The sequence below is a fragment of the Panthera pardus genome, unplaced genomic scaffold (genome assembly GCF_024362965.1).
Source record: "Panthera pardus isolate Hobbes unplaced genomic scaffold, ASM2436296v1 HiC_scaffold_21, whole genome shotgun sequence".
In the NCBI taxonomy this organism is placed as follows: Eukaryota; Metazoa; Chordata; class Mammalia; order Carnivora; family Felidae; genus Panthera; species Panthera pardus.
In genome coordinates this window covers 32,923,220-32,946,052 of record NW_026526777.1, presented here as the reverse complement: position 1 = coordinate 32,946,052, position 22,833 = coordinate 32,923,220, and the positions used below count along the sequence as shown (strand labels likewise).

The following is a 22,833-nucleotide window of genomic DNA, read 5'->3' as shown; positions in this document are numbered from 1 at the left end:
TTTGCTCATATATAAACTAAATTATTTAAGAAATGCAATGAAATATTTTAGGAATTGAAGTCTGACTTTAACCAAAATGTATTTAAAGACACTGAAGTAAAACAAAACAAAACAAAACAAAGAAACTTACCTTTTTATTATAGAAAGCACAAACAGCATTTACCCAATCCATCAACAGCTTTATGCTCTCACTATATCGTTCAAAGGAACCACTATTCCTTTTGTCTTTTTCCTTATTGATAATAGCATCAGAATGGCATGACAGTGCAGACGTTGTTTTCTTCAGACTCTGTGTATGTTTTAAAAAGTCAATTTCTTCTTTCAACTGGTCTAAATTAAGGGAAATATCCACCTGAAACACACAAAAAAAGATAAGTCTCTTTATGTTTTTCATGTGTCATTTGTAACCCACAAAAGTTAGTCTTTTTCCTTAAGGTAAACATAGTTTATGAAGCAGTGGAATGCATAGTGGTTAATGTGTGTCACGTGAATCATGCAGAAGATTTGGGACCACACGATCCTGGGTTCTAGTCTCGTCTCTGCTTCCTATCGATAAGGTAACTTTTAGCTTTAGTTTTCTTACCTATGAAGTAATGACAACACCTACCTTACACGGGTGTTGTGAAGATTAAATTGGAATATATATAAAGCAATTACCACAGTTCCTGGGACAGAATAAAGCCTAGTAATTTTGCTAGTCCTCATCTGATGCAAAATGCTTCTATAAATCAGTACTGAAAATTGACAAAAAGTGCAAAATTTACAAAATGTACAATACCTGAAAAGCAAATGCTATTTTCCAAAGTAACGCAAGAGTTTTTTCTCTGTGCCTATCCACAATATCCTTAGATAGGATTGCATTTCCTGTAAATGAAATCAGTTTGTTAGCACAATCTATGTATATATCAATTTTTGGTGAGAAGAAAAATTTTTATCTTTACTCAATTTTTACCATGTTCATCATTTAATTGAATTCCTCGTGATCTAAGAATTTGAAGAACAATGTCGACATTGTGCATCTTCTGAAGACGACTTATTGCAGGGATCCTGAGTTTCTTTGAGAGATTCCAGTCCCGTGTGAGAAGTTCCATGATTCGCCTAACAATAAAGGAATTTTCAGATGACACTGTCATATAAAAATATATAGGAAAAGCCCCCTGCATCAAAAGATGGGTCTCAAACCATATCCCAAAATGTCATAAATATCCTGTCCTTACCTTCCCCACACTGAGATGCTAAGAATCTGTCAGTGTATGATTGTCCTTATCACAGGAAAAAATAAACTTAACTTTGCTTTAAAAAACAAAAAAAAAAGGGGTGCTTGGGTGGCTCAGTTGGTGAAGTTCTAGTCATATTCTCACAGTTTGTGAGATTGAGCCCCGTATCGGGCTTCATGCTAATAGCATGGGATCTGCTTGGGATTTTCTCTCTCCCTCTTTCTCTGCCCCTCCCTGGCTTGTGCTCTCTCTCTCTCTCTCTCCCTCTCTCTCTCAAAATAAATACAAATAAACTTAACTCCCCCCCCCCACACACATATAAAAACAAAAACAAAACAAAATAAAATATATACGTAAGATGAAATTTATTTAAATACAGTTATCACCCACATAAATTTCCAACATTTAAAGAATTTTAGGTTAGAAAGATCCCAAAAAACTATCTGAAAACTGTTGCTTCATAGTTAGCAAATAAGAGTCATTCTCATTTTAAGCCTGGGGTTTGAGGTCTATGAACAGAATGTAAAAAAAAAAAAAAAAGATGAGACACACATAAATGAACACATGAACAAAATAACAGAGTTCTACAGGGAAAGGAAAGGAGAAAGCGTATTTATGGAGGGGCTACTGTGTTCTTCAAATCAAGGACGTGCTGTCTTTTCTTAGTCCTCATAGCAAATCCCACAATCAGGCATTATTATCCCACTTTTTTGCAGATGAAGGAACCAAAGCCCAGACAAATTAAGTAAATTGCTTGTGGTCACATAGCTAATAATGACAGAACTGAGATCAGAACTCAAACTCAGTTTTATCAAACTCCAAAGCCATCCTGTTATATACACCAGATTATTGTAAAAATATGAACACCTATCTCAAAAAGACACATATACTCCAATTTAAATTCAAACCCCTAATATCATCTAGGTCACTAGTATTTTATCTACTAGACAATAATCAGTGTTTCTATAGAAAAAGCAAGCTTCAATGGATTATTATATATAGCTAAAATTTGGCAGAATTGCTTATAGAACCATAATTTCTAAAGGTTAGAAAGCAACTTAAGATCATTCCAGGTCAACTGCCCAATCAACATATGAAGCATTTCTGCAGCAGTAGACCACCTCATCACCTATGGCATTAGTACATCAACCATTCTCAAGCATTCTCAAGTAACTTCAAAGATCTATGATCATTTTGCTGACGCTGAGGAAAGTAGAAATCTGGTATGCATGGTCAAGTCTCTTAACTAGTGAGAGGTTCTGATCAAATAAAAAGCATCAATGTTCAATACTGCTAAGTCCTCAGTAACTCTTGTAAAAACATAAAAAATGTCTTTCATTGTGGAAAATAGCACTAAACGTGAAACCAATCACTGCCCCTCCTGGAAAGTGGAAAAAGTCTAAAAATGTGAATTCTTATTGGCCAGAAAACAGATGTGGCGGCTTGGATTTATGAAATGAACAAATTAAATACAAAAATAACATGTGAAACATTTTCAGCCAATGCGCTAGCCTCTATGGAAACTGCTCAAGTAAGAGAAAGCTACAATAAAGTTCAAAAGCTATCACCTTGCTGTGAGAACATATGATCAGAAAAGAATGTTCATGGAAATTTAATTTAGAAGGAAGCATGTGACATGTATGTTGCTTTTGAAGAAGTGGGGATTTTTCCAGAGATCCCTTCCTCACAAATGTCAAACGTAACATAAATTTGGAGAGTTTCCTAGAAATAAGACAAATGTCTCCAATGTGGACATCTTAAAGCGGTCAACTATAGTACCATGCTCACGACCACTCCTCCCAAAGCAGGAACAGCACACTGAATTCACGTAACAGCCAATTTTGAAGATTCTAGTTTGTTACTGACAGATGCTGTGTGCTTTGAAGCCAGACATCCTGAGTTTACGTCTCAATATCATGATATAAAACTTGGGCAAGGCCTGTCACTTCATCTTACTTTTCCTCATATGTAAAACAAGGTTATTAATACTGCTAGAATTGGTCCCAAGTGATGGAGTACTCATGAAATCATTGATGATGCACGTGATACTTAAATGTTTGATATTTTAATTAGTTCCATGCTTGTCCCAACTCCTATTCTGGGGCATCAATAGTTCCTACTCACAGTGACCCTAGTCACTGCCAGCATGGAAAAAAACTGTGGACAGGAGACATGGTTTAAAATTGACACATTTTACCAAAGTGTTGGAGATACTTACCCCCAGTTTTTTAATCCTGAAATTTATTGCATTACATGAAAGAGCAGGACAGACTGTATATATACAGAAAAGTGTTTTCTAGAAAATTTTAGTCTATTCCATTAAGGAAAATAATTCTATTTCTTATACTTACACAAGACGCACTCCACATTGCAAGTCTACAGCAAGATTTGTAACAGCAAAATCAAATTCATCAAATGGTGTCTGCACATGGTTAACAGGTAATCCCAAAAAGCTAAGGTGACGGGAAAGGTCACCTTCACCACTTAGGAAGTCTCGTGAAAAAGCCAGAAGAATTTCTTTACTAGTCTACGGAAAAACAAGTTGCAGGTATTATATTCCAAAATTATAATTTTGTTTACAATAATAACAAATTCTTAAATTTCTGAGCATATAGAAATAAAGTAAAATTAATGGTAGTATAAAAAAATGTCAGGGGGTGCCTGGGTGGCCTAGTTGGTTAAGTGTCTGACTCTTGGTTTCAGTTCAGGTCATGATCTCAGAGTTCATGAGATTGAGCCCCACATCAGGCTCTGTGATGACAGTGCGGGGCCTGCTTGCGATTCTCTCTCTCCCTCTCTCTCTCTCTCTCTCTCTCTCTCTGCTCTTCCACTATTCCTGCATGTGTTCTCTCTCTCTCTCTCCCAAAATAAACAAATAAACATTTAAAGAAAAAAAATGTCGGTTTTATACCATACAGTAATAATGAACATCTATTTCCAATTTAAGGCCTTGGAAAAAATTACTCATAATAATAGACTCCAAAAATTAGTATTAATTTTTTTTTAATGTTTATTTATTTTTGAGACAGAGACAGACAGAGCATGAATGGGGGAGGGTCAGAGAGAGAGGGAGACACAGAATCCAAAGCAGGCTCCAGGCTCGGAGCTGTCAGCACAGAGCCTGATGCGGGCCTCGAACTCACGGACCGTGAGATCATGACCTGAGCCGAAGTCAGACACTCAACTGACTGAGCCACCCAGGCGCCCCTGTATTAATTTGATAATATGCTAAATTAGGAGTGAAATCTCTCCCCAACCCGAAGTTAATTCCTCAGAAGTATAGTTTCATTGATTCTCAAATCAAAGTTAATAGGGTGTGCCGGTGAAAGGTCAATCATTAGGTTAGGTGGGGTTAGAACTACTAGTAAGACGGACTACACACTATTCCACTCCAGACTACTGTTCTTTGGGAAACTTCAAAGTTTTTAAGGAGAAAATACACAATAGAAACAAGCAAAAGTCTTAAATGTGAAATATAAAAGAAATGAAAGCTATACCTTGAATTCAGCATCTTTACAGAAGAGACAAGGATCATGATCAATAAGTCTGGAGATTTTGGCATAATCAAGGAAACAAACCAACAACAACAACTTTTTCAATGTAAACTTAGACAAAGCTTCTTCATGACCTTCAATGAAGTACAAAAAAGCACAGCAAGTTAATCTGTGAAAGACAAGTTTCACCTGAAAATACGATAACAATGTGCTAATAAAGAAAAGTAATAGTAAGCATAAATAGAACCCTATGTGCCTTTCTCAGTGTTTTATATATATGAATTCATGTACTACTCATAGTAACTCTATGAGGCAGGTATCATTTAATATTTCCAGTTCATAGAGGAGGAAACAGAGGCATCAAGTGATTTAGTCTATCTCATGCAACAAATATTTAATGAGCACCTACTATGCAGGTAGCATCTTAGGTGCCATATGTGGTAGCAAACTGAAACTACTATGATCTCTGCAGGCCTTACTGCCTACTTCTGGGGACAGGGTGAGTAGAGACAATAAAAAGGTAAAAATAATTATAGTGATGGAGGAAATGATGGGGAATGATGAGGGTAAAGAAAGGGAGGAGAGTAGAGAGAGGGACTGACTATTCATATTGGCAGCTCTAAGAAGGTAAAATTTAAACAGAGACAGGAAGAATAAGAAGACAGCATTTATGCAGAGTGTGGAAAGGACGCGGTGGTGGCAGAACTACTTACCATCTCTATAGAGATGAGGAACACTGGGGTGTCTATACTCAGCGGCTATATCAGGATTCCAAAGTAAGCGATTCAGAATAAACACAGCCAACCCTGTGACATCACTGTTATCTTCCAAAGATATGAGTTCTCCATAAATTGTCTGAAAAGAAATTAAAAGCTAAAGTCAAGACTATGTTACCTTTTTTTTTTTTTTAATTTTTTTTCAACGTTTTTTATTTATTTTTGGGACAGAGAGAGACAGAGCATGAACGGGGGAGGGGCAGAGAGAGAGGGAGACACAGAATCGGAAACAGGCTCCAGGCTCCGAGCCATCAGCCCAGAGCCTGACGCGGGGCTCGAACTCACAGACCGCGAGATCGTGACCTGGCTGAAGTCGGACGCTTAACCGACTGCGCCACCCAGGCGCCCCAAGACTATGTTACCTTTAAGAAGCAAAGGGATACAAGAGGGGGAGAGCAGACTATGATCTTCTAAGGATCTTCTAATGTTCTATTTTCTAAATAGTATGTAAATAACATGATATGTGCCAAATAACTTCTTTAAACTGTGTGTATGTTTTGTGCAGTTTTTAGTGCATATGGTGTATGATGAAAAAAGGCAAAAGCTCAAGGCTAAGATAAATTTTTAAGTATCTGACAAGTGATATTTACATTTTAATGTTTTCCTTTAAAGAACTATCAAATGTATGGGGTGCCTGGGTGGCTCAGTTGATTAAGTGACTGATTTCAGCTCAGGTCATGATCTCATAGTTTATGAGTTCAAGCCCTGCATTGGGCTCTGGGCTGACAGCTCAGACCCTGGAGCCTGCTTCGTATTGTGTCTCCCTGTCTCTCTCTGCCCCTCCCCTGTTCACGCTCTCTCTCTCAAAAAGAAACAAACATTAAAAAAAACTCCAAAAACTACCAAACGTAGGCATATTGTTCAAATTCAATTAGAATTGTCGCACTAAGTATATCATGAAGGTACAACAGAAACGAAAATATTCAAAATTTTCTAATAGTCAGCACGTGGAAACCCATCTGCAAATAATCTAAGATAACAATTTGGGAAGTTCAGATCCATTTATAATTAATGATTTAAATATGAAATTAGTTTAACATCAACATGCCTAGTTTAATGATTTTTAAAGTGATTAGAAAAAACTAAAAACATATCAAATTATACCCTATAACCTTACGTTAACAAAATACAGAGATAAAAGCATAGGAAGTATATGCCAAAATAGAAAAACTGCATTTTTATTTACTTATGTTTTTTGCCTTTGATGTTTTCTTAAAATCCTCAAAGGTTATGCCCACTACCAGAACCTGAAGGTGTGGCGGTGAGGTAAAATATTTTGTTCACAAGGACTCAACCCTCCCTTCCCTCTAAAAGGATTGTACATCCCCACCAACTGCCACGGACTTGCTGTCCTAGTTCATTTGTGTTTGGCCAAATAATGTGCTCCGGCCAGTGGAATATGCGCATTATATCCAAGCAGAAGTTTTAAAAGGCATTAAGTTTCCACCTAAACCTCTTGCTTTTTACCTTTGGCACAAAATGCTGTGTCCCAAATAGAGGGATTATACTCCAGTTAAGGTTCTAGAATTATTTGACTTGTGAAGCAGAGCTGGTTGATACGTAATTTTCTGATTAGCGAAGTATACTAAACTGAAATAAGAAATCTTAGCAATGACACTATCCAGCTGTATGACCACAGTAAGCTTATCATTTGTTCTCTTTGTGCCACAGCTTCTTGATAAATAAGAGCCAAATTATTGCTAACAATTCCTTTCAGTCCCAAAGATCATTCTATTCCAACACCTGGAATAAGCTGAAGAACAGAATATCTCACATGACAATGGCAAAAAGCCTAAAGAAAATGTAGAAGTGTACCAGTAAAAGACGAAAGAAATCTATAAACACAGAGAGGATGTTTTAAATAAAATCATAATTTTAGTTTACAACCACTAAGGTCCTTTCCATTCAGTTTTAAAATCCTAAGTATTATTGAGCTATGCACCAAGTGAAAAACTCAGATTCAACGTTTTTATGGGAAGAGTTATATCAACATGGCTACAAGTTTGGACTCTGGCATCAGACTGGCATAGTCTCAAATCCTGACTATTAGTTGGCATCTGGCATGTTACTTAAAATCTAAGGTTCAGTTTTGTCAGTGAAATGGAAATAATAATACACACCTCACTGGGTTTTAAAGAGGCTTCAATTATTTGAAATATATTTAAAATGGCCCAGTATGATCATTTGTAAAAGCTCAAAAAAGAGTTTACTATACCTGTTATTATATCAAGTACCAAACTATTGATATTTAAGAAAACTACCAGGAAAGTTCTTTTGTGATGACATGGCAATAATACATAATGGCATGATCTAATTACCTAATGAGTATTTATTAAAGGACCTTAAATTTTATACTCAAAGATCAATTAAACTAACCAAATGACTTTATAAGTGAAACTATATTTTATTAAAGAATCTATTAAAAATATACAATAAAAAGTCTACTAAAGGAATATATAATAAAAAAGTACACAATAAAAGTATATAATAAAAAGTATTAAAAACAATAAAAAAAATTTACAGTATACTTTTTTTAAAGTATATCATTTCAAAAACTGAAGTGTATATACTTACCTCTAGGCCGATACGTAGCCACAAAGGATTATATGATAACAGCCAATTCAGGACTTTCTGCCGTTCTCCTGAAATGCATGTGAAAAGCAAGTAAGCTCAGACCACTAATCAAATAGAGACAATAAATAAAATTTTATGGAGAGAAATCAGTGGAAAAAAGAGATAATCACATACATGAAATCAATTAATTTAAATATATATCCATTCTTAAATGTATATTGATCATATTAAAGTGTATAAGATGGTAGGCAGCAAAGTGAAATCATGCACAAATCTGACTCTAAAATACAAAATCTCAAGTGTTTTCAACGAACTAATCTCAAGATTTCTATATCTTCTTACCCACATCTTTCCAGAGGTGTCTATCTTTTCGAACAATCAACCGCCTAGCTTCAATTTCAATTTCAAGCTTCTTAATAGCTTTGACCATGTTTTCAGAAGTAAATAAACGACATGCTGCCCGACGTAATCGATTCAGCCGGCACCGAGCAGTGTAAGCTCTGAGAGACATTTCATCTTTTGTAGGAGCTCTAGCAACACTGATTTTATGTTGACTCTCCACTCCCAAAAGAAGAGTAGCAGCATTTACTGGGTAAAAACAAAAGGAAGAATGTTTCCGGTGAAATTATAGATCCATATCCTTAAATCCAGCAATACATGCAATTTAAGATGGCCAAAATAGGATTTCTTCTCTGCTCCTTACAAGCTTGCTCTTCTCTTTCCTGTCTCAAAACATGAGTGTCACTCTTCACTCAATACGTGGGCCATTCTATCATTGCAACCTGGAGCTCTACCTGCAAAATGGATCCCAAGTCTAACGTGAGAGTTACTTCTAGCGCTACCCACCACTATTATCCAAGTTCAAACACTATCAATCAACTCTAACCTAGACTAAAATAGTCTCCTAACTGGTTTCTCTGTTTCCATCTTCTGCATAAATTAAAAGCAAAAAAAAGTCTCTTAAAGAATGTGACTTTAAAAAATTCAATTAAATTTTGAAATGCAATTTGAAATTTTATAAAACACATTTTCTCCCAAGAGAACTAAGTATCAGGCTGTGTTTACTTCTGGAGAAAAAGAAAAGCAGCCTTAGAGATCATCTAGTCAAAGGGCTTTTACTGTGAAAATCCTATATATTGTTCTTTAACAAATATAGACTGGCCTCTCCCTGAACACTGTAACAGTGGAGAAACTATCATCTTAAAGACAGCCTACGCGATGGCTTGGCAATTTAAATGTTTACAAAGATTCTTCCTTATCTTGAGTTGAACTGATTGATCCCTATCATTTCTATGCAAGAGTAGCACAAGTTTCCCTTCCTCTCAGGAAAAAAGCCTTCAAATGTTTGAAGGACAGCATGTTTCCATCTTGCTCTACATCTGAGTTTTCCCTTTTCCAGAACAAACACTGAGATGTTTCTCCATATCAACTGGTTTTAAGATTCCTCAAAATTCTGTAGTCTTCCTACACACATCTCAAACTAAGGTATGTGAAAGTGGAGACAAAAAAAGAAAAAAAAAAGGGAAGACAATATGCCTGAAAGGATCAGGTCATGTAAGGCTATTAGACTTATTCACCAGGACATTACACTTTATTAATGTGGTTAAGATTGAATTGGATTTCTTAGTAGTCATGTTTCACTGTTAATTCAGACTGAACTTGCATTAAAATAAAACTCATTCCCCTGAAAGGCTGGAATTGAATTGGCTGATGAACAAGAATGGTAAGCAAAAAGAAAAAAAAAAAGTTTAGTACTTTCAGTACAGAATTCCCTAAAAATTCTCACTTATATGAATCTTTAGCATTCATGTCAATGAATTACTGAGCTATGCCATTAACTATAATATATATGTATAATTTAAAAAATGAAAATTCATGTTAAAAACTATCTGTTAAAACAGTATTATTTAACTTAAACATTAATTTAATGTTTACCTTCAGAAATATTTGTTTTTACAGTGAAGTCATCAGGAGTTAATATAAAATTTAGCCACCAAGTGAAGCCCTGCTCCTGCTTTTCCTTCCAGCGTTCATCATAAAACATGTTCTTTGCAGCAAACGGCATTGGGTGTCTAGGAATATCTACGAATACAATTGGTTTATTGCATGAGAAGTTCTCTTTTACATTATTATGCAATATATAGCAAAAGACCATTTTTCCTAGCAAAACCACCTTTAAAACACTGAACAATATTCGCTTTTCCACTATTTAGTGCAAACAGTTGAAAGCGTTTTAGGTACAAAATATAATCAAAGTTTAAAGGGAAAAAGTAGAGCTGTACTTCCTGGTTATTTAAAAATCCTGCTACCTGAGTCAATTTCACCAAAGTCTGAGAAAATATCCTAATTGTTATCTGAATACACATTTTAAAATGCCTCGAGGCTTTAATGCAACAAAAAAGTATCAATTCATTTCCATTTCAAATGCCATTCATGCTTCATTCCATGGCAGTTTTTCAGTGAATTTAAAGATAGTAAACACTTACCTGTTTTTAATGGTTTTATGAAAGTCAGAGTAGACTGTGCCACAGCAACAATGGGTTTTGTCCTTTTGCTTGTTTTAGAATGAGGAGTTCTATATACTAATGAATCTAAAATAAGTTAGAAAGTAGAATAATAGCATTAAAAATGAAATAAGTTCCATGAATGAACTGTCTTAAAGTTAAATTTGGTTCTTCAGTATCACATCCATTTAGCAAATACTGAATAACTACTATGTACCCTGTACTACGCTATGAACTTGGTGGTCAATAAAACCTACATCTGGAAGTTCTACACCAGAAGTTACACTTTATCTTGTGTGCCTATAGAAGCTAGGAGTCACATTCAATCACAATTTATTTTATGTATGTATTGCAGATTCTATGCTAGGTACTGAGAATGCAGAATTGAGATACGGCCCCACCCCTTAGGAAGTTCTCAGTCTAGTACAGAAGCTTAAAAGGAATTACAATACAATACATAGAGGAAAAATACAACATTTAAGCAGCAATGAGAACAAGGAGAAGGGACAGCTAACTTCACTTAAAAGGGCAGGACAGCCTTCCTAAATGGGAATACTCTTGAGCGGACTCTTAAAGTGGAAGTTAGGCATGAGGCATGTGGCCTGTTGACAGAACTGCAATGTGCCTGAATAAAAAATACATATCGGAAAAGCAATACAAGAAGAGGTTGAAAGAAGTAGAAAAGACTTCAATCATAGTAAAAATAATAGTGGCAGCTAATGTTTGAACGCTTTGCTGCAGGCACTAGCATAGTCTTTTAATATAGAATACCTCACGCAATTATCCCAGAAAACCTATAAGAAGTGTATTATTATTATTATAGGTTTTCTATAAAAATACGTTTTCGTTTTATATAATTAGGATACTGGAGCTTAGAACAATTAAGCAAGTTGGTCAAAGTCACACAAGCTAGTAAGTGGCGGAGCTGGGCACTATAGTCCCAGAGCCTGCACTATTAGTCAGTTGGAAGTACCTGGTTTGCCAATGAAAGACTCAAATCTAGGAGGTGACGCCACCATTTACATTTTAGAAAACAGTGGCCAATGGAATAAAAGGGATCAAGACTAGAGATAGAAAGCTAAGAGGAAGCTATTACAGTAGCGCAAGTTAGCTACTATGAGAATTTAAATTAAAACAGAAGCAGTAGAGACAAATTAGAAAGAGTTATTCTAATAGAACCTACAAGCCTTAACAACCACTGGCTAGGCAGGTGATAGAAGAATGAGAACTGCAGATGATGTCCAGGTTATCTAACCCAGGGGACTGAGGGAGACAGTAGGTGGTACCTACAAAGAAAAGTATAATAAGAGTCACAGTGGCAAAGTGATATCGTTTCTAGGTTGATACAGGTTATATCAGGATAGCAGTTCACTTCCTCAAAAGCAAGTTTCACCAGATTATACACCTGCTAAATATGAAGAGCTAATAAAAGGCAGCAGAGGGCAAACTATGCCCCACAGGCAAAATCCAGCCACCTTTGTACAGTCGACAATCCAAGAATAGTTTTTACATTTGTAAAAAGTTAAGAAAAAAATCAAAATGACTGTATTTCACGACACTTGAAAATTACATGAAATGCAAGTTTCAGTGTACATAAATAAAATTTTATTGGAACACAGCTGCACTTATTCACTTACACATTGTCTATGACTCTTTCTCCTTCTACAATAGTGGAGGTCTGGTAGTTGCAATAGAGATCATTTGGCCTGCAAAACCTAAATTTTTATTATCTGGATCTTTAGAGGAAAAGTTTGTTTAGTTTTGATTTAGAAGGATTGCAAATCTTCGCCAATTGTGAAAATAAGGAACACAGTCAATTGTGACATGATAGTTATTAGGTTCTGAGTTTCTTTGTGTTTGAACCTTTTAAACATTAAGAGGAAAAAATCCTCATTCTGAAACATTGCAGAAGCTAGTCCCTCTGCCTGGAGTCATTTTATCCTGTGAGAAACCTTTCCTGGAACCATCTCACAGCTCCTCGCCATTCACAAAAGCCAAGTAAAGTGCCTCCATTTCTGTGCTTTCATGATTCCCTGTGCATAGCTCAGTCAGAGGACTGAGACAACTTGAACACAGAAATTCTACCTTTTCTCCCTCATATCCATAAAGCCTAGAACAATGCATAGCACACAGCAGGCACCTTATAAATACTGAATAAATGCATCTAGGAAAACTGTCTTCTTTCTCTGCTCTCCTAGGTTCATCAGAATAGAAAGAAGAGTCAATCATTCTTAGTGACTTACCATGCTCTCATATAGGCTCATAAATCAGATACTCAGCGTGTCTAATTCTTTCTAAACCCTGCAAAGAGGCTCAACTAGGTGGCCACCTTAAAGAAACTATAGGTTCAAATGTCAACACTTCAGTGGCTTATTTAGTAAGTCATTCATTCATCACTTATCGTACACCTTGTAGAAAATAAAAAAGGTATATATGTACGTTCCTTATTCTCAAGGAATTTGTTACCTAGTCAGATAATATCTATAGGAAACAAGGAAACAATACAGGCAAAGAAACAGAGTTTACAGGTACATACAAGATGTCGTATACGCTGAATTCAAATTTGCTTAGGGAAGGTACCTAGCGGCAAATTCATCAGGGAGTAGAGTTAATAAAAGTTGATTACAGTACTTGAAATAAATGAAAGGTTTGAATTACTGAGGAAAAAACCAGGTAAGAATGGAAGAAGACACATTGTCAGAAACAAGACAAGGATGCCCACTCTTGCCACTTTTATTCAACATAGTATAATTGGGCAAGAAAAAGAAATAACAGTTATTCAATTTAGAAAGAGAGAGGTAAAACTGTCACTATTTGCAGATGAAATATTAAATACAGAAAACCCTAAAGACTCCAACATAAAACTGTTGGAATAAACGAACGCAGGAAAGATGCAGGATACAAAATCGATATATGAAAATCTGTTGCATTTCTATACACTAACAATCAGAAAGAGAAGTTAAGAAACAATTCCATTTACTATTGCATCAAAAGAATAAAATGTCTAAGAATAAATTTAACCAAGGAGGTGAAATCCTGTACACTGAAAACTGTAAGACACTGATGAAAGAAACTGAAGACAAAACTAAACAGAAAGACATTCCAGGCTCATGGATTTAAAGAATCAACATTGTTAGAATGTTCATATTATCGAAAGTGATCTACAGACTCAGTGAAATTCCTATCAAAATTCCAAAGGCATTTTTCACTGGAATAGAACAATCTTAAAATTTCCATGGAATCACAAAAGCCCCGAAATAGCTAAAGCAAGCTTGAGAAAGAAGAACAAAGCTGAAGGCACAACACTCCAAGATTTCAAAGTACTGCCCTAGTTGCTACTGGGAAATAGACTATAGAGAAGCCAAAGGTTGAAAACAACGTCTGTTAGTAGGCTCTGCAATGACACAGACTAAATCAGGTGCCACTGGAAATGGTGAGAAGTGATCAGAGTCCGTATTTGGAAGAAAGAGAAGATACAATTTGTTGTTCGGAGTACCTGGGTGGCTCAGTTGGTTAAGCATCCGCCTCTTGGTTTCGGCTCAGGTCATGATCTCACAGTTCCGGAGTTCTAGCTCCACATCGGGCTCTGCGCTACCTGGGATTCTCTCTCTCTCTACCCCTCTGGCTGTCTCTCTCTCAAAATAAATAAACTTAAATTTTTTTTTAACATTTATTCATATTTTTGAGAGATAGAGAGAGCGAGTGAGCAGGGGAGGGGCAGAGAAAGAGACACACAGAATCTGAAGCAGCTCCAGGCTCTGAGCTGTCAGCACAGGACCCGATGACAGGCTCGAACTCATGAACCATGAGATCATGACTTGAACCAAAGTAGGCTGCTTAACCGAATGAGCCATGCAGGAGCCCCGATAAATAAACTTAAAAGAAAGAAAAGAATTTGTTGATGGACTGAATTTGGAATCAGACAGACTGTCTGAATTTATAAAGAAAAGTTTGGAGAGAAAGACACTTAAAGGACATTTACAAGGCTTGGGCCTGAGATGAGAGGTCACAGTAGCAAGTGTTGTGATGGAAGCAACATGCCAGGTATGTGCCAGGTATCATGGAAGAGGGGACAGTAAAGGTTTGGCTTTGGACAAATTAAAGATGCTCACTAGACAGTGAAGCAAAAACATTACATGTTGGATAAATGAGTCTACAGATTCGAAGTCCATCCTAACGATACAAAATTGGGAGGCTGCCATGTATGGACAGCACTGAAAGCTAGGAGATGGAAGGAGATCATTAACAGAATGAGTAAAAGTATGAAAAAGGTTCAATGACTAAGCCTTCACTTACTCCAGGATTTAGAGGCCGGGATGATAAAGAGCACTGAACAAGGAACCAAGAAGCAGCCAGCGAAATAGGAAGAGAACCAGGAGAGAGAGGGGATGGCAGAATAAAGCGTTCCAAGAAGGCAGAGGCTCAAAGCAGCCAAGAGTTTGCTAAGAGTTCAAGATGAAGATTGAGAAATATCTACTGGATTTAACAGTAGGGAGGTATCGAGGACCTTGATAAGAAAGGTTTCAGTGAAGTCGTCAAAAGCCCATTGAAGTGGGTTCAAAAAATAGGAGAGGAATTGGAAACAGCTAATACAAGCAACTTTCTAAGTGACTTTTTTGCATTAAAAAGCACCTTTTAATTCATGTTTACACAAAAAAGTGCCCATATCTCAGCAAACTATCACAAAGTGAATACTTAGGTACTTGCAAGGAGTTTTGCTCAAAGGAAAGCAGAAGAATGGAGCAGGGGCTGCAGGAGGGATAAGTGGTATCAATAAGAGGTGTTTTTGTTTTTGTTTTAAGAGATGGAAGTAATAACAGCATATTTGTATCAGAAATGACCCATTAGAGAGTAAAAAATGAAGATATGAGACAGAGAAGACAATTGCTAAAGCAACGTCCTTGGGTAGAAGGGCACAGAATCTGCTGTGTGCACAGATCTGTGTCAGCACAGGGCCTGCTTGGGATTCTGTCCCTCTCTTTCTCTGCCCCTTCCCTCCACTCTCTCAAAAATAAACATTAAAAAATACTGTATTGATTATAATTATTTTGTGTAATTGTTATGAGTATTAAATGAGGTAATAGTACAGCACTTACAACTGGGTCTGACAGAACACATGCTCAGTAAATATTACCTCCTATTATCAAGGATGAGAGAGGAGGAATGAGAGGTGTTAGAAGTTTCGGGAGAAAAGAATGGAGGGAGAAGATAGTCTACAGTAAATCGATAAAAGCCAATAAATCCAAAAAGATGTAGCCAAAAAGAGTTAAGGGCTTGCTTGAAATTAGTGGTCATTAAAGACCAACCAGCAAGGTTCAAGCACAGAGCAGAGAGGGTTGGATTGGGATGGAATTTCCTAGGCAAATACAACGAGGGAGAAGAGAGATGAATTAAATGATAATGACGCGTTATGGAATCCAAGCTGTATAAGTAGGAAAGTAAGGACATGTCAGAGTGAGGACTGTGGAAACCATGATAGATTAAAGGATTGTGTGTGTATGAAGAGGAGAAAAAATGTTGGAGCTGGGTTTCAAGAGAAAATGCTAAAATCACAGAGATGGTGATTGGAGATTGGAGTTTGGAGACTTTTAGGAGAGTGTGGCCTAGGTACGTTGGAATCAAAAGGCCAGAATATTGAAAGGATACACTACAAAGATTTTGAAATCATCAAGGATAATGACGGTAGTTGTGGAGAAGCCAAATGTAAAAATCTTGGGAGTAATCTTTTACTGTAACAAGGAAGAACATGGGTGGAAGAGAATGAAAAATGAGCTTCAAGCTGTTTTGTTGCTGTTTGTTTTTTAAGGAAGAAAGGAGAAACAACAGTAGATGTGAGGAGGAAGGTGGTCCACTATTCCATTAAGAGGCCCAAGGTCAGAGGAATACGAAAGAAAACAGACATAACTTGAGAAGGTGGCAATGCAAACAGCAAGGTAAGAAACTGAGGGAATGTTTAGAAAAGATAATGCTAATGAAAGACAGTAAGTCCAGAGGGCACAGACACTTGAAAGAGCTGGAGAGATAGAAAATGGTTCAAATTAAGGAAGGGACGTTCAAAGAGAAATGAGATAATACAGATGTGTGATACTTCCTAGGAGCTCTAGGATTCTTTTAAATTATCTGTTAAATAAGTAGAGTGGTTTGTTTCCCTTCCTGGACCTTAACTACCATGAGGTAATTTGGGTTAAAAGGGCATGATGGAATTAGTCCTGTTTTTGAGGTAGTCTTGGTGGTCCAGTTGTACTGGGGAAGGAGCAATGACATTTTTCCCAAAGGAATATAGAGCTCTGGGGCTCTATCTAGGTTGCTGATTAATGGCTAAGTAAAGGCTGAGGGAGAATAATGTCATGAGGTACACAGAGTATGTAAAGACAACTTCTGCATTTTGTCAGACGGTAATATGGGATCCAGGGACACCACTAGCTCTTCCAGTCAGGGCCTGGACTAAGGTGAGGCAAGTGAAGTACTTTCCCCTGGGTGTAAAACTTGAGGTGGGTACCAGGTAACTGGGGTAATCAAGGTAAATATTTTAATGCAGTATTTTTTTTACATTAAAATTAAGGCAAAAACATCATAATGAACAAAATATCAAAGTTTAAGTAAGAGCAAAATCAAAAGGATTTTAGAATTCAGCCCCACCCTTTTCCATCTTGTACGAAGCAAACTGGTAAACGAAAAGTACAACTTAATGCAAGCTTATCAACAGGACATTTACCAAACCAAAAGAAACAGAAAATATGCTCCTTATACGTATACTTTCATTAAAGATTTTACAAACAAGACTCACCCGTTTTCTTCCTCAGGTTTGATTTCTCTCTGTAGCTAATATGTTTTGAGATGGGTGTTATCATCTTTTTTGTTTTTTTAACAGTTGCCATTTTAGATTCCACAGGAGAAAAATGGATTCTTTTGATTTCTCGTACTTCTGTATGTTCTGTAACTGTAACTCTCACATTTGCATCTTCCTTGTTTCCCTCACTCTTTCTTTTGCGAGCAACTAAAGCAGTCTTTGAGGAAGGAATTACTGCATTTTTATAACTCTTAGAATTACTGAACACTGGATCTATAACTGGAAGACAAGACTGAAAACCACTTTTCTCTTTTTGAGTATCTGTTGGTTTTTCAAATTCACCTGCAACACTGTTGAGACATCTTTTTGCCTTTGGTTTATTAGCCTCAGTTTGGTTTTCTCTGCTACAAGTGGATTTGCTTTTAGTAACAGTGGCAGAAAGTATTGGGCGTCTTGTACGTTTATCATGGCTGTAACTAGAAATATTCTGAATTACAGAAAATTTAGGCTGATTTTTTGTAAAACTGTAGCAATCTGACTTCATTTCTAAAGTTTTGGATTCTTCAAAAATAGCTTCAGGAGATTGTGAACCCTGACATTCACGAATACAAGGTAAAACTCCGTTTGTTCTCTGATCTTGAGGAGACTGTGAGACCTGAGAATTTTTATTTGATAATGATGATAATTTACATGTTTGCTGAGATATACATATATATGCCATATTATCTTTGACAAATTGATTTGGGGATAGAATTGGGTTAATTGACTCTGGTTCTAGATCCTGGTTTAGTCCATAATTGTCATTTATGAAAGAATCTGGACTTAAAATTGTCCGGTAAGTTTTATGTACAGTTTTTGATTCCAAATGCACAGGACTTGAATTATCTTTCCTAAATGTATCTGATGAAAGACATGTAGCTACCTCTGGTTCACTATTAGCTGCATGGCTGTTATTTACAAAGGAATCTGGACTTAGAAAATTTCCTTGGCTTTGTGTAATGTTCAAAGTTGAACAACAGGTCGGGGTAAGAATAAGCTTACTATTCTCTTCAATTTGGCCACTCATATTATGTATGGAGCTAAAGGAAGTTTCACTTGTCACTTTCTCATTAAAATTAAAATCTTCTGAACCATCGGCACCTTCTACTTTCAACAATTCCCCGGTTTCACATGCGTGAAGAGATGTGTATGTAGTAGATCGACGTACAGAAAGAGGCAAGGACGTCTCACCATGGCATTCTTTGAAAATGGGACTAATAGGTGATATTGGTATTTTATTTTCTTCAAGGCTTAAAGAATTGTTTTCTGTTAGGAAACAGCCTTCTTTCATAGCCAAATTTTCACAGGCTTGTAGTGGGCTCCGAACTCTATCAGCTTTTTGGGAAACATAAAATGTTGTATTAACATTTTGAATATAGGAATTCCTCTTATCACTTGAAGAAGTTGACATTTTCTTCTTATTAATTGTATCCCAAAGACTCCTCTGCAAAAATAAGCAAAACATACAGATTAGGTTGACAGCTACTGAAAATTACCTTTAAATTAGCAATATCAGACATGTTACTTTTAGACTTATCAAAATATAAATATAAATATAAAATGATTCTTATATGTTATTATTTTCTTAGAGTAAATCACAGAATGATTAAAACTTATTACCTTTTTCTTTTTCTTTTCTTCTGCATTTCCTAGTAATATAGCTTGGTGTTTCAGAACATCATTTACAAGAAATGTCACAATCTCTCTTACTCGGCCTTCTTTTAATGGTGTCCAGTTAACAGAAATAATAATTTTTTCTTTAGGCTGTAATCAAAGAACACATTTTGAATGACTATAGAAGTAGTGATGTATAATAACCAAAACATATTATGTACAATTTAGACATAGTAGAGGATTAATAATTATTGGTCACCAATACTCTACACCATAATAACATCTAACAGGTCAAATATATCTTCCTACCCTATCTCACTTCATGATAAGGAAAAAAGCCACTAATAACAACAAGATTCAACAAGAAAATAAAATTATAAGAAAATCTTAATTGCATCTATAGCCCATAGCCCGGCAGGAATTTGTCGAATGCAAAACCCCGACAATGACAAAACAAATTGTGTCCGTTGTTTTTCAGAGGAGAAAAGACAAGTTTTGTTTTAGGGTAGAAATCATAAAATATCATAAACAGCTAGTTTTAAATTATAACACTTTAAAAAAGTGAGGGGCGCCTGGGTACTTCAGTCGGTTAAGCAGCGGCCTCTTCATTTGGGCTCAGGTAATGATCTCATGGGTCCTGAATTCAAGCCCTGCAACAGGCTCTGAGCTGACAGTGTGGAGCCTGCTTAGGATTCTCTCTCTCTGCCCCTCCTCTGCTCTCTTCCTCTCCTCTCTCAAAAATAAATCAATAAACATTAAGAAAATGAAATAAAAATGTAACTTTAAAAAAGTGAACTTTTACTCTGTAAGACGGCATATTCTAACAATACAAAATTAAAAACCATAAAACAACTTTAGTCCACAAAACAAAAAGAAATAAAAAAGTATTACATAGACGGGAAAAAAAAAATCTATCTGTCCACAGAAAAGAGGGGAGACAAAGGTTCTTAAGTGTAAATGAACCACTGCTTACACACACGTCTATGGACCTCAGATGAGAACCTCTTCCCACTACCTTATGAAGCAGTTGCTTAGACAACTGGTCAGACTCCGCATCAGCCACTCCGCATTGAAAGTGTGGCTTATTTTCTTTCACACTTTCAGAGGTTCTACTCAATGCAAAGGCCACAGCAATCAAAATAAGAACATAAATTTTCTAGTTGGTAAGAGGGATGGGAACATTATCACGGTCAACGCAATGCATTAAAGGTACCCAGGTTGTTCTTGAAACAAGTCATAAAATTAAATTGGATTCCCCATTAAAAGTACACTACAGCAAAGGGGAAAAAGGATTAAAATATTAAAGCGTGCATACAAAAAAAAAAAAAAAAAAGCACAAAAAAGCACAAAAAAGCACAAAAAAACCCTGAACAGGTGTTTTCATTTTTTTGCTGTAGACACCTTCAGCCAAAACAAAGCCCACTATTGCACCTGCATAGTTACCCTGACTCTATTTGGAGTCAGTTTCCCTGATACATATGGACACTAAAATGCATGCGAAGATGACTGATAGGAAGCAAAACATTTTTAAAAGCTGCTCTTTCTGGCAATCTTAAAAACGAGTATTAACTCTAGAACTTCAAGTCTTTGGCAACGCCTTAGGTCTACTAAAAAGCTATTTAATAGAGGTCTATTAGAACGCTTCTAATGATGCTCCGTGCACGCGCGGTGGTATGCGGTCACCGCCCAAGTTACCGCCCACCCAAGGCTTCCAGAACGCCGGTGGGACAAGGACCAGCCCAGAGTCGGCGAAAAGGATCTACGGGTCTTTCATTTGTGGGTTTCTTTTCCAAGCCGCGCCCCTCCTAGGGAGGGTGCGCGAGAGCCCGCCGAGGGAGCGCTGGCCGGGGCACGCCCAGCCCACCACCTACCTGTAGCTCAAACGATCGCGGCGAGATGCTGAAGCCCTGCTCGGCGGCTGGGAAGTGGGCGATCTTCACTTCAGCCACCTCCTCGTTAGGGTTGTCCAGGGCCAGGGGCAGCGTCCGCGAGGCTCCCAGCCGCACATCTCCGAAGCAGAGGAAAGGCGACCTGCAGAAGTGGCTGAGAGACAGGACGGGCGGGGAAGCTGCCGCCTCCTCGGCCGCGGAGTTCCGCGGCCTGGCCGACGGCCTCCGTTCCGTGGGGCTCACCTCCCAGCTTCGCCCCGCACGCCGGGTCGCCATGGCAGCTTCGAGACGCCGCCCGGAAATTCTGGCGCCTCGTCCACAGGGCTGCTCCGGAGCGGGGACCCCGACCGCGTCCCCTCGGAGGCGGCTGTGGAGGTCGTGAGAGCGAATCCGCCCCCCCGCTTTCGTTTCCAGTAGCCGACACGCCAGAAAAAATAAGAAACAAACGCCACAAATTCGCAAACTCCAAAGAGGAGCAAAACAACTGTGGCACTAGCCTCGGTTTAAACTTCTCGCCTCCACCAATGGGCGCGCCCGGACACCGCCCACCTCCTCACAAGGCCAATCAATGAGCAGCAGCCCCTAGCCAATGAGACGGCAGCGCCTTGTTTAAATAATCGTCTCGGCCGCAACGTGTCTCCTAGGAGGGGGCGAAAACCGTGGCAGAGTCTTGGGCACACCCTGAAACTACGGGTTAGAATTGAAATTCGCCTTTTTATTTGAAAACAGGTTGGGTTAAAGGGAAGAGAGTAACAGCACTTCCACATTAAAGGTAGCAATCATTGCGGGTGCCCAGAGGTCCACCTTTGTAAAACCGTTAGGTAGGCAAAAAATTAGTTTAAATCATTCATCTAATATGCCCCACCCAGCACTATATTCATTAGCTCTTCTTTTGCGGTTTCCTGGGGACGAAAGGGAGAAAAATGAAGAAAATTAAATTTATAATTGTATCAACGTGCTCATTTCAGTCACTGACCATAACAGGTGCTCAGTAATTCTGTTACGTGCTGGTTCTTACCCCGGGATACTGGTAGCAAAACTACATAAACAAAAGAGAACCGAGGTTCCCAATAATTTATAAGTAATGGTTTTGACAGGCAGTGCCCTTGACAAATAACTTCTTGGTTTTTATCTTAATTGTAGGTATCTCATAATAATGATTATAGCCTGCATATTACTGTTACTATATGCCAGGGATTGTTTAAAGTCCTTTACACGTTTATCTCAACTTTTACTTCAACCCTGTGAGATAGCTACTATTTGTATTTTACAGATGAGCAATAGACTATACAAGACAGCAAGCTTGCAAAGCTAGGATATGTACACAGGCAGTTGGTCCATATTCTTGCTCTTACCCACTATACCATACTGCCTCTAAAGATAGTAAGAAATTAAAAAATAATATATGGATGTGTGTATGGGGATGTGTGTATGGGGACACAAAGCAAAGTCTCTGAGTAGAAAACAAAAGGAAAAAGGTGAGGTTTATACTAAATTATATTCACTGACACTCAACAGGACCTAAAGTTGAATCCTGTTAACAATTTTTAAAGAATATTGTTTGTTTGTTTGTTTGTGGAATCCTTTAGGACTGATGCACAATGAGAACACTACTAGTTTTTTTAAGCAAAAAAAAATGTTAATATGAATTGCAATTATTTTCAATTGCACTTATTTCATATTGTGAATGTTATTCATCAAATTAACATTGAACATACAAGCCCTCTAAAGCTTAGGTCACTGAAAGGTTTGATTCACCTTTTTTTAACATGTTGATAGCACATTTTGTTTATATGTGTTCTTCCTTCACGGTTTTTCATACATGCTGTTAACTCACAATTTTTTTAAAAAAGCAGAATGAACTGTACTGGATATTTTTTTATTTGCCTCTCCTTTCCACTCTCCACTATTTTCCAGGCTGCTCTTTGCTGTGGGA

General features: G+C 37.3%; 1 protein-coding gene across 3 annotated transcripts in view; it reads right to left on the bottom strand.

Annotated features, from left to right (window-relative positions):
* ASPM (assembly factor for spindle microtubules) overlaps positions 1-21,385 on the bottom strand; it is a 52,145-nt gene extending 30,760 nt beyond the window's left edge. For 2 of the 3 annotated variants that reach the window (XM_019430491.2, XM_019430489.2), the window contains exons 1-13: positions 20,880-21,384; positions 19,015-19,158; positions 17,353-18,838; positions 10,548-10,652; positions 9,997-10,143; positions 8,404-8,649; positions 8,062-8,129; positions 5,425-5,566; positions 4,715-4,845; positions 3,569-3,744; positions 953-1,098; positions 779-864; positions 131-352 (exon numbers count right to left, since the gene is read on the bottom strand). In XM_019430491.2, the coding sequence (XP_019286036.2) occupies positions 131-352; positions 779-864; positions 953-1,098; positions 3,569-3,744; positions 4,715-4,845; positions 5,425-5,566; positions 8,062-8,129; positions 8,404-8,649; positions 9,997-10,143; positions 10,548-10,652; positions 17,353-18,838; positions 19,015-19,158; positions 20,880-21,173 (3,393 nt within the window). In that variant the 5' untranslated portion in view covers positions 21,174-21,384. Of the gene's footprint in view, positions 1-130; positions 353-778; positions 865-952; positions 1,099-3,568; positions 3,745-4,714; positions 4,846-5,424; positions 5,567-8,061; positions 8,130-8,403; positions 8,650-9,996; positions 10,144-10,547; positions 10,653-17,352; positions 18,839-19,014; positions 19,159-20,879 lie in introns of all 3 variants that reach the window. The other variant, XM_019430486.2, reaches the window with a different exon arrangement.
* Positions 21,386-22,833: the final 1,448 nt, after the last annotated feature.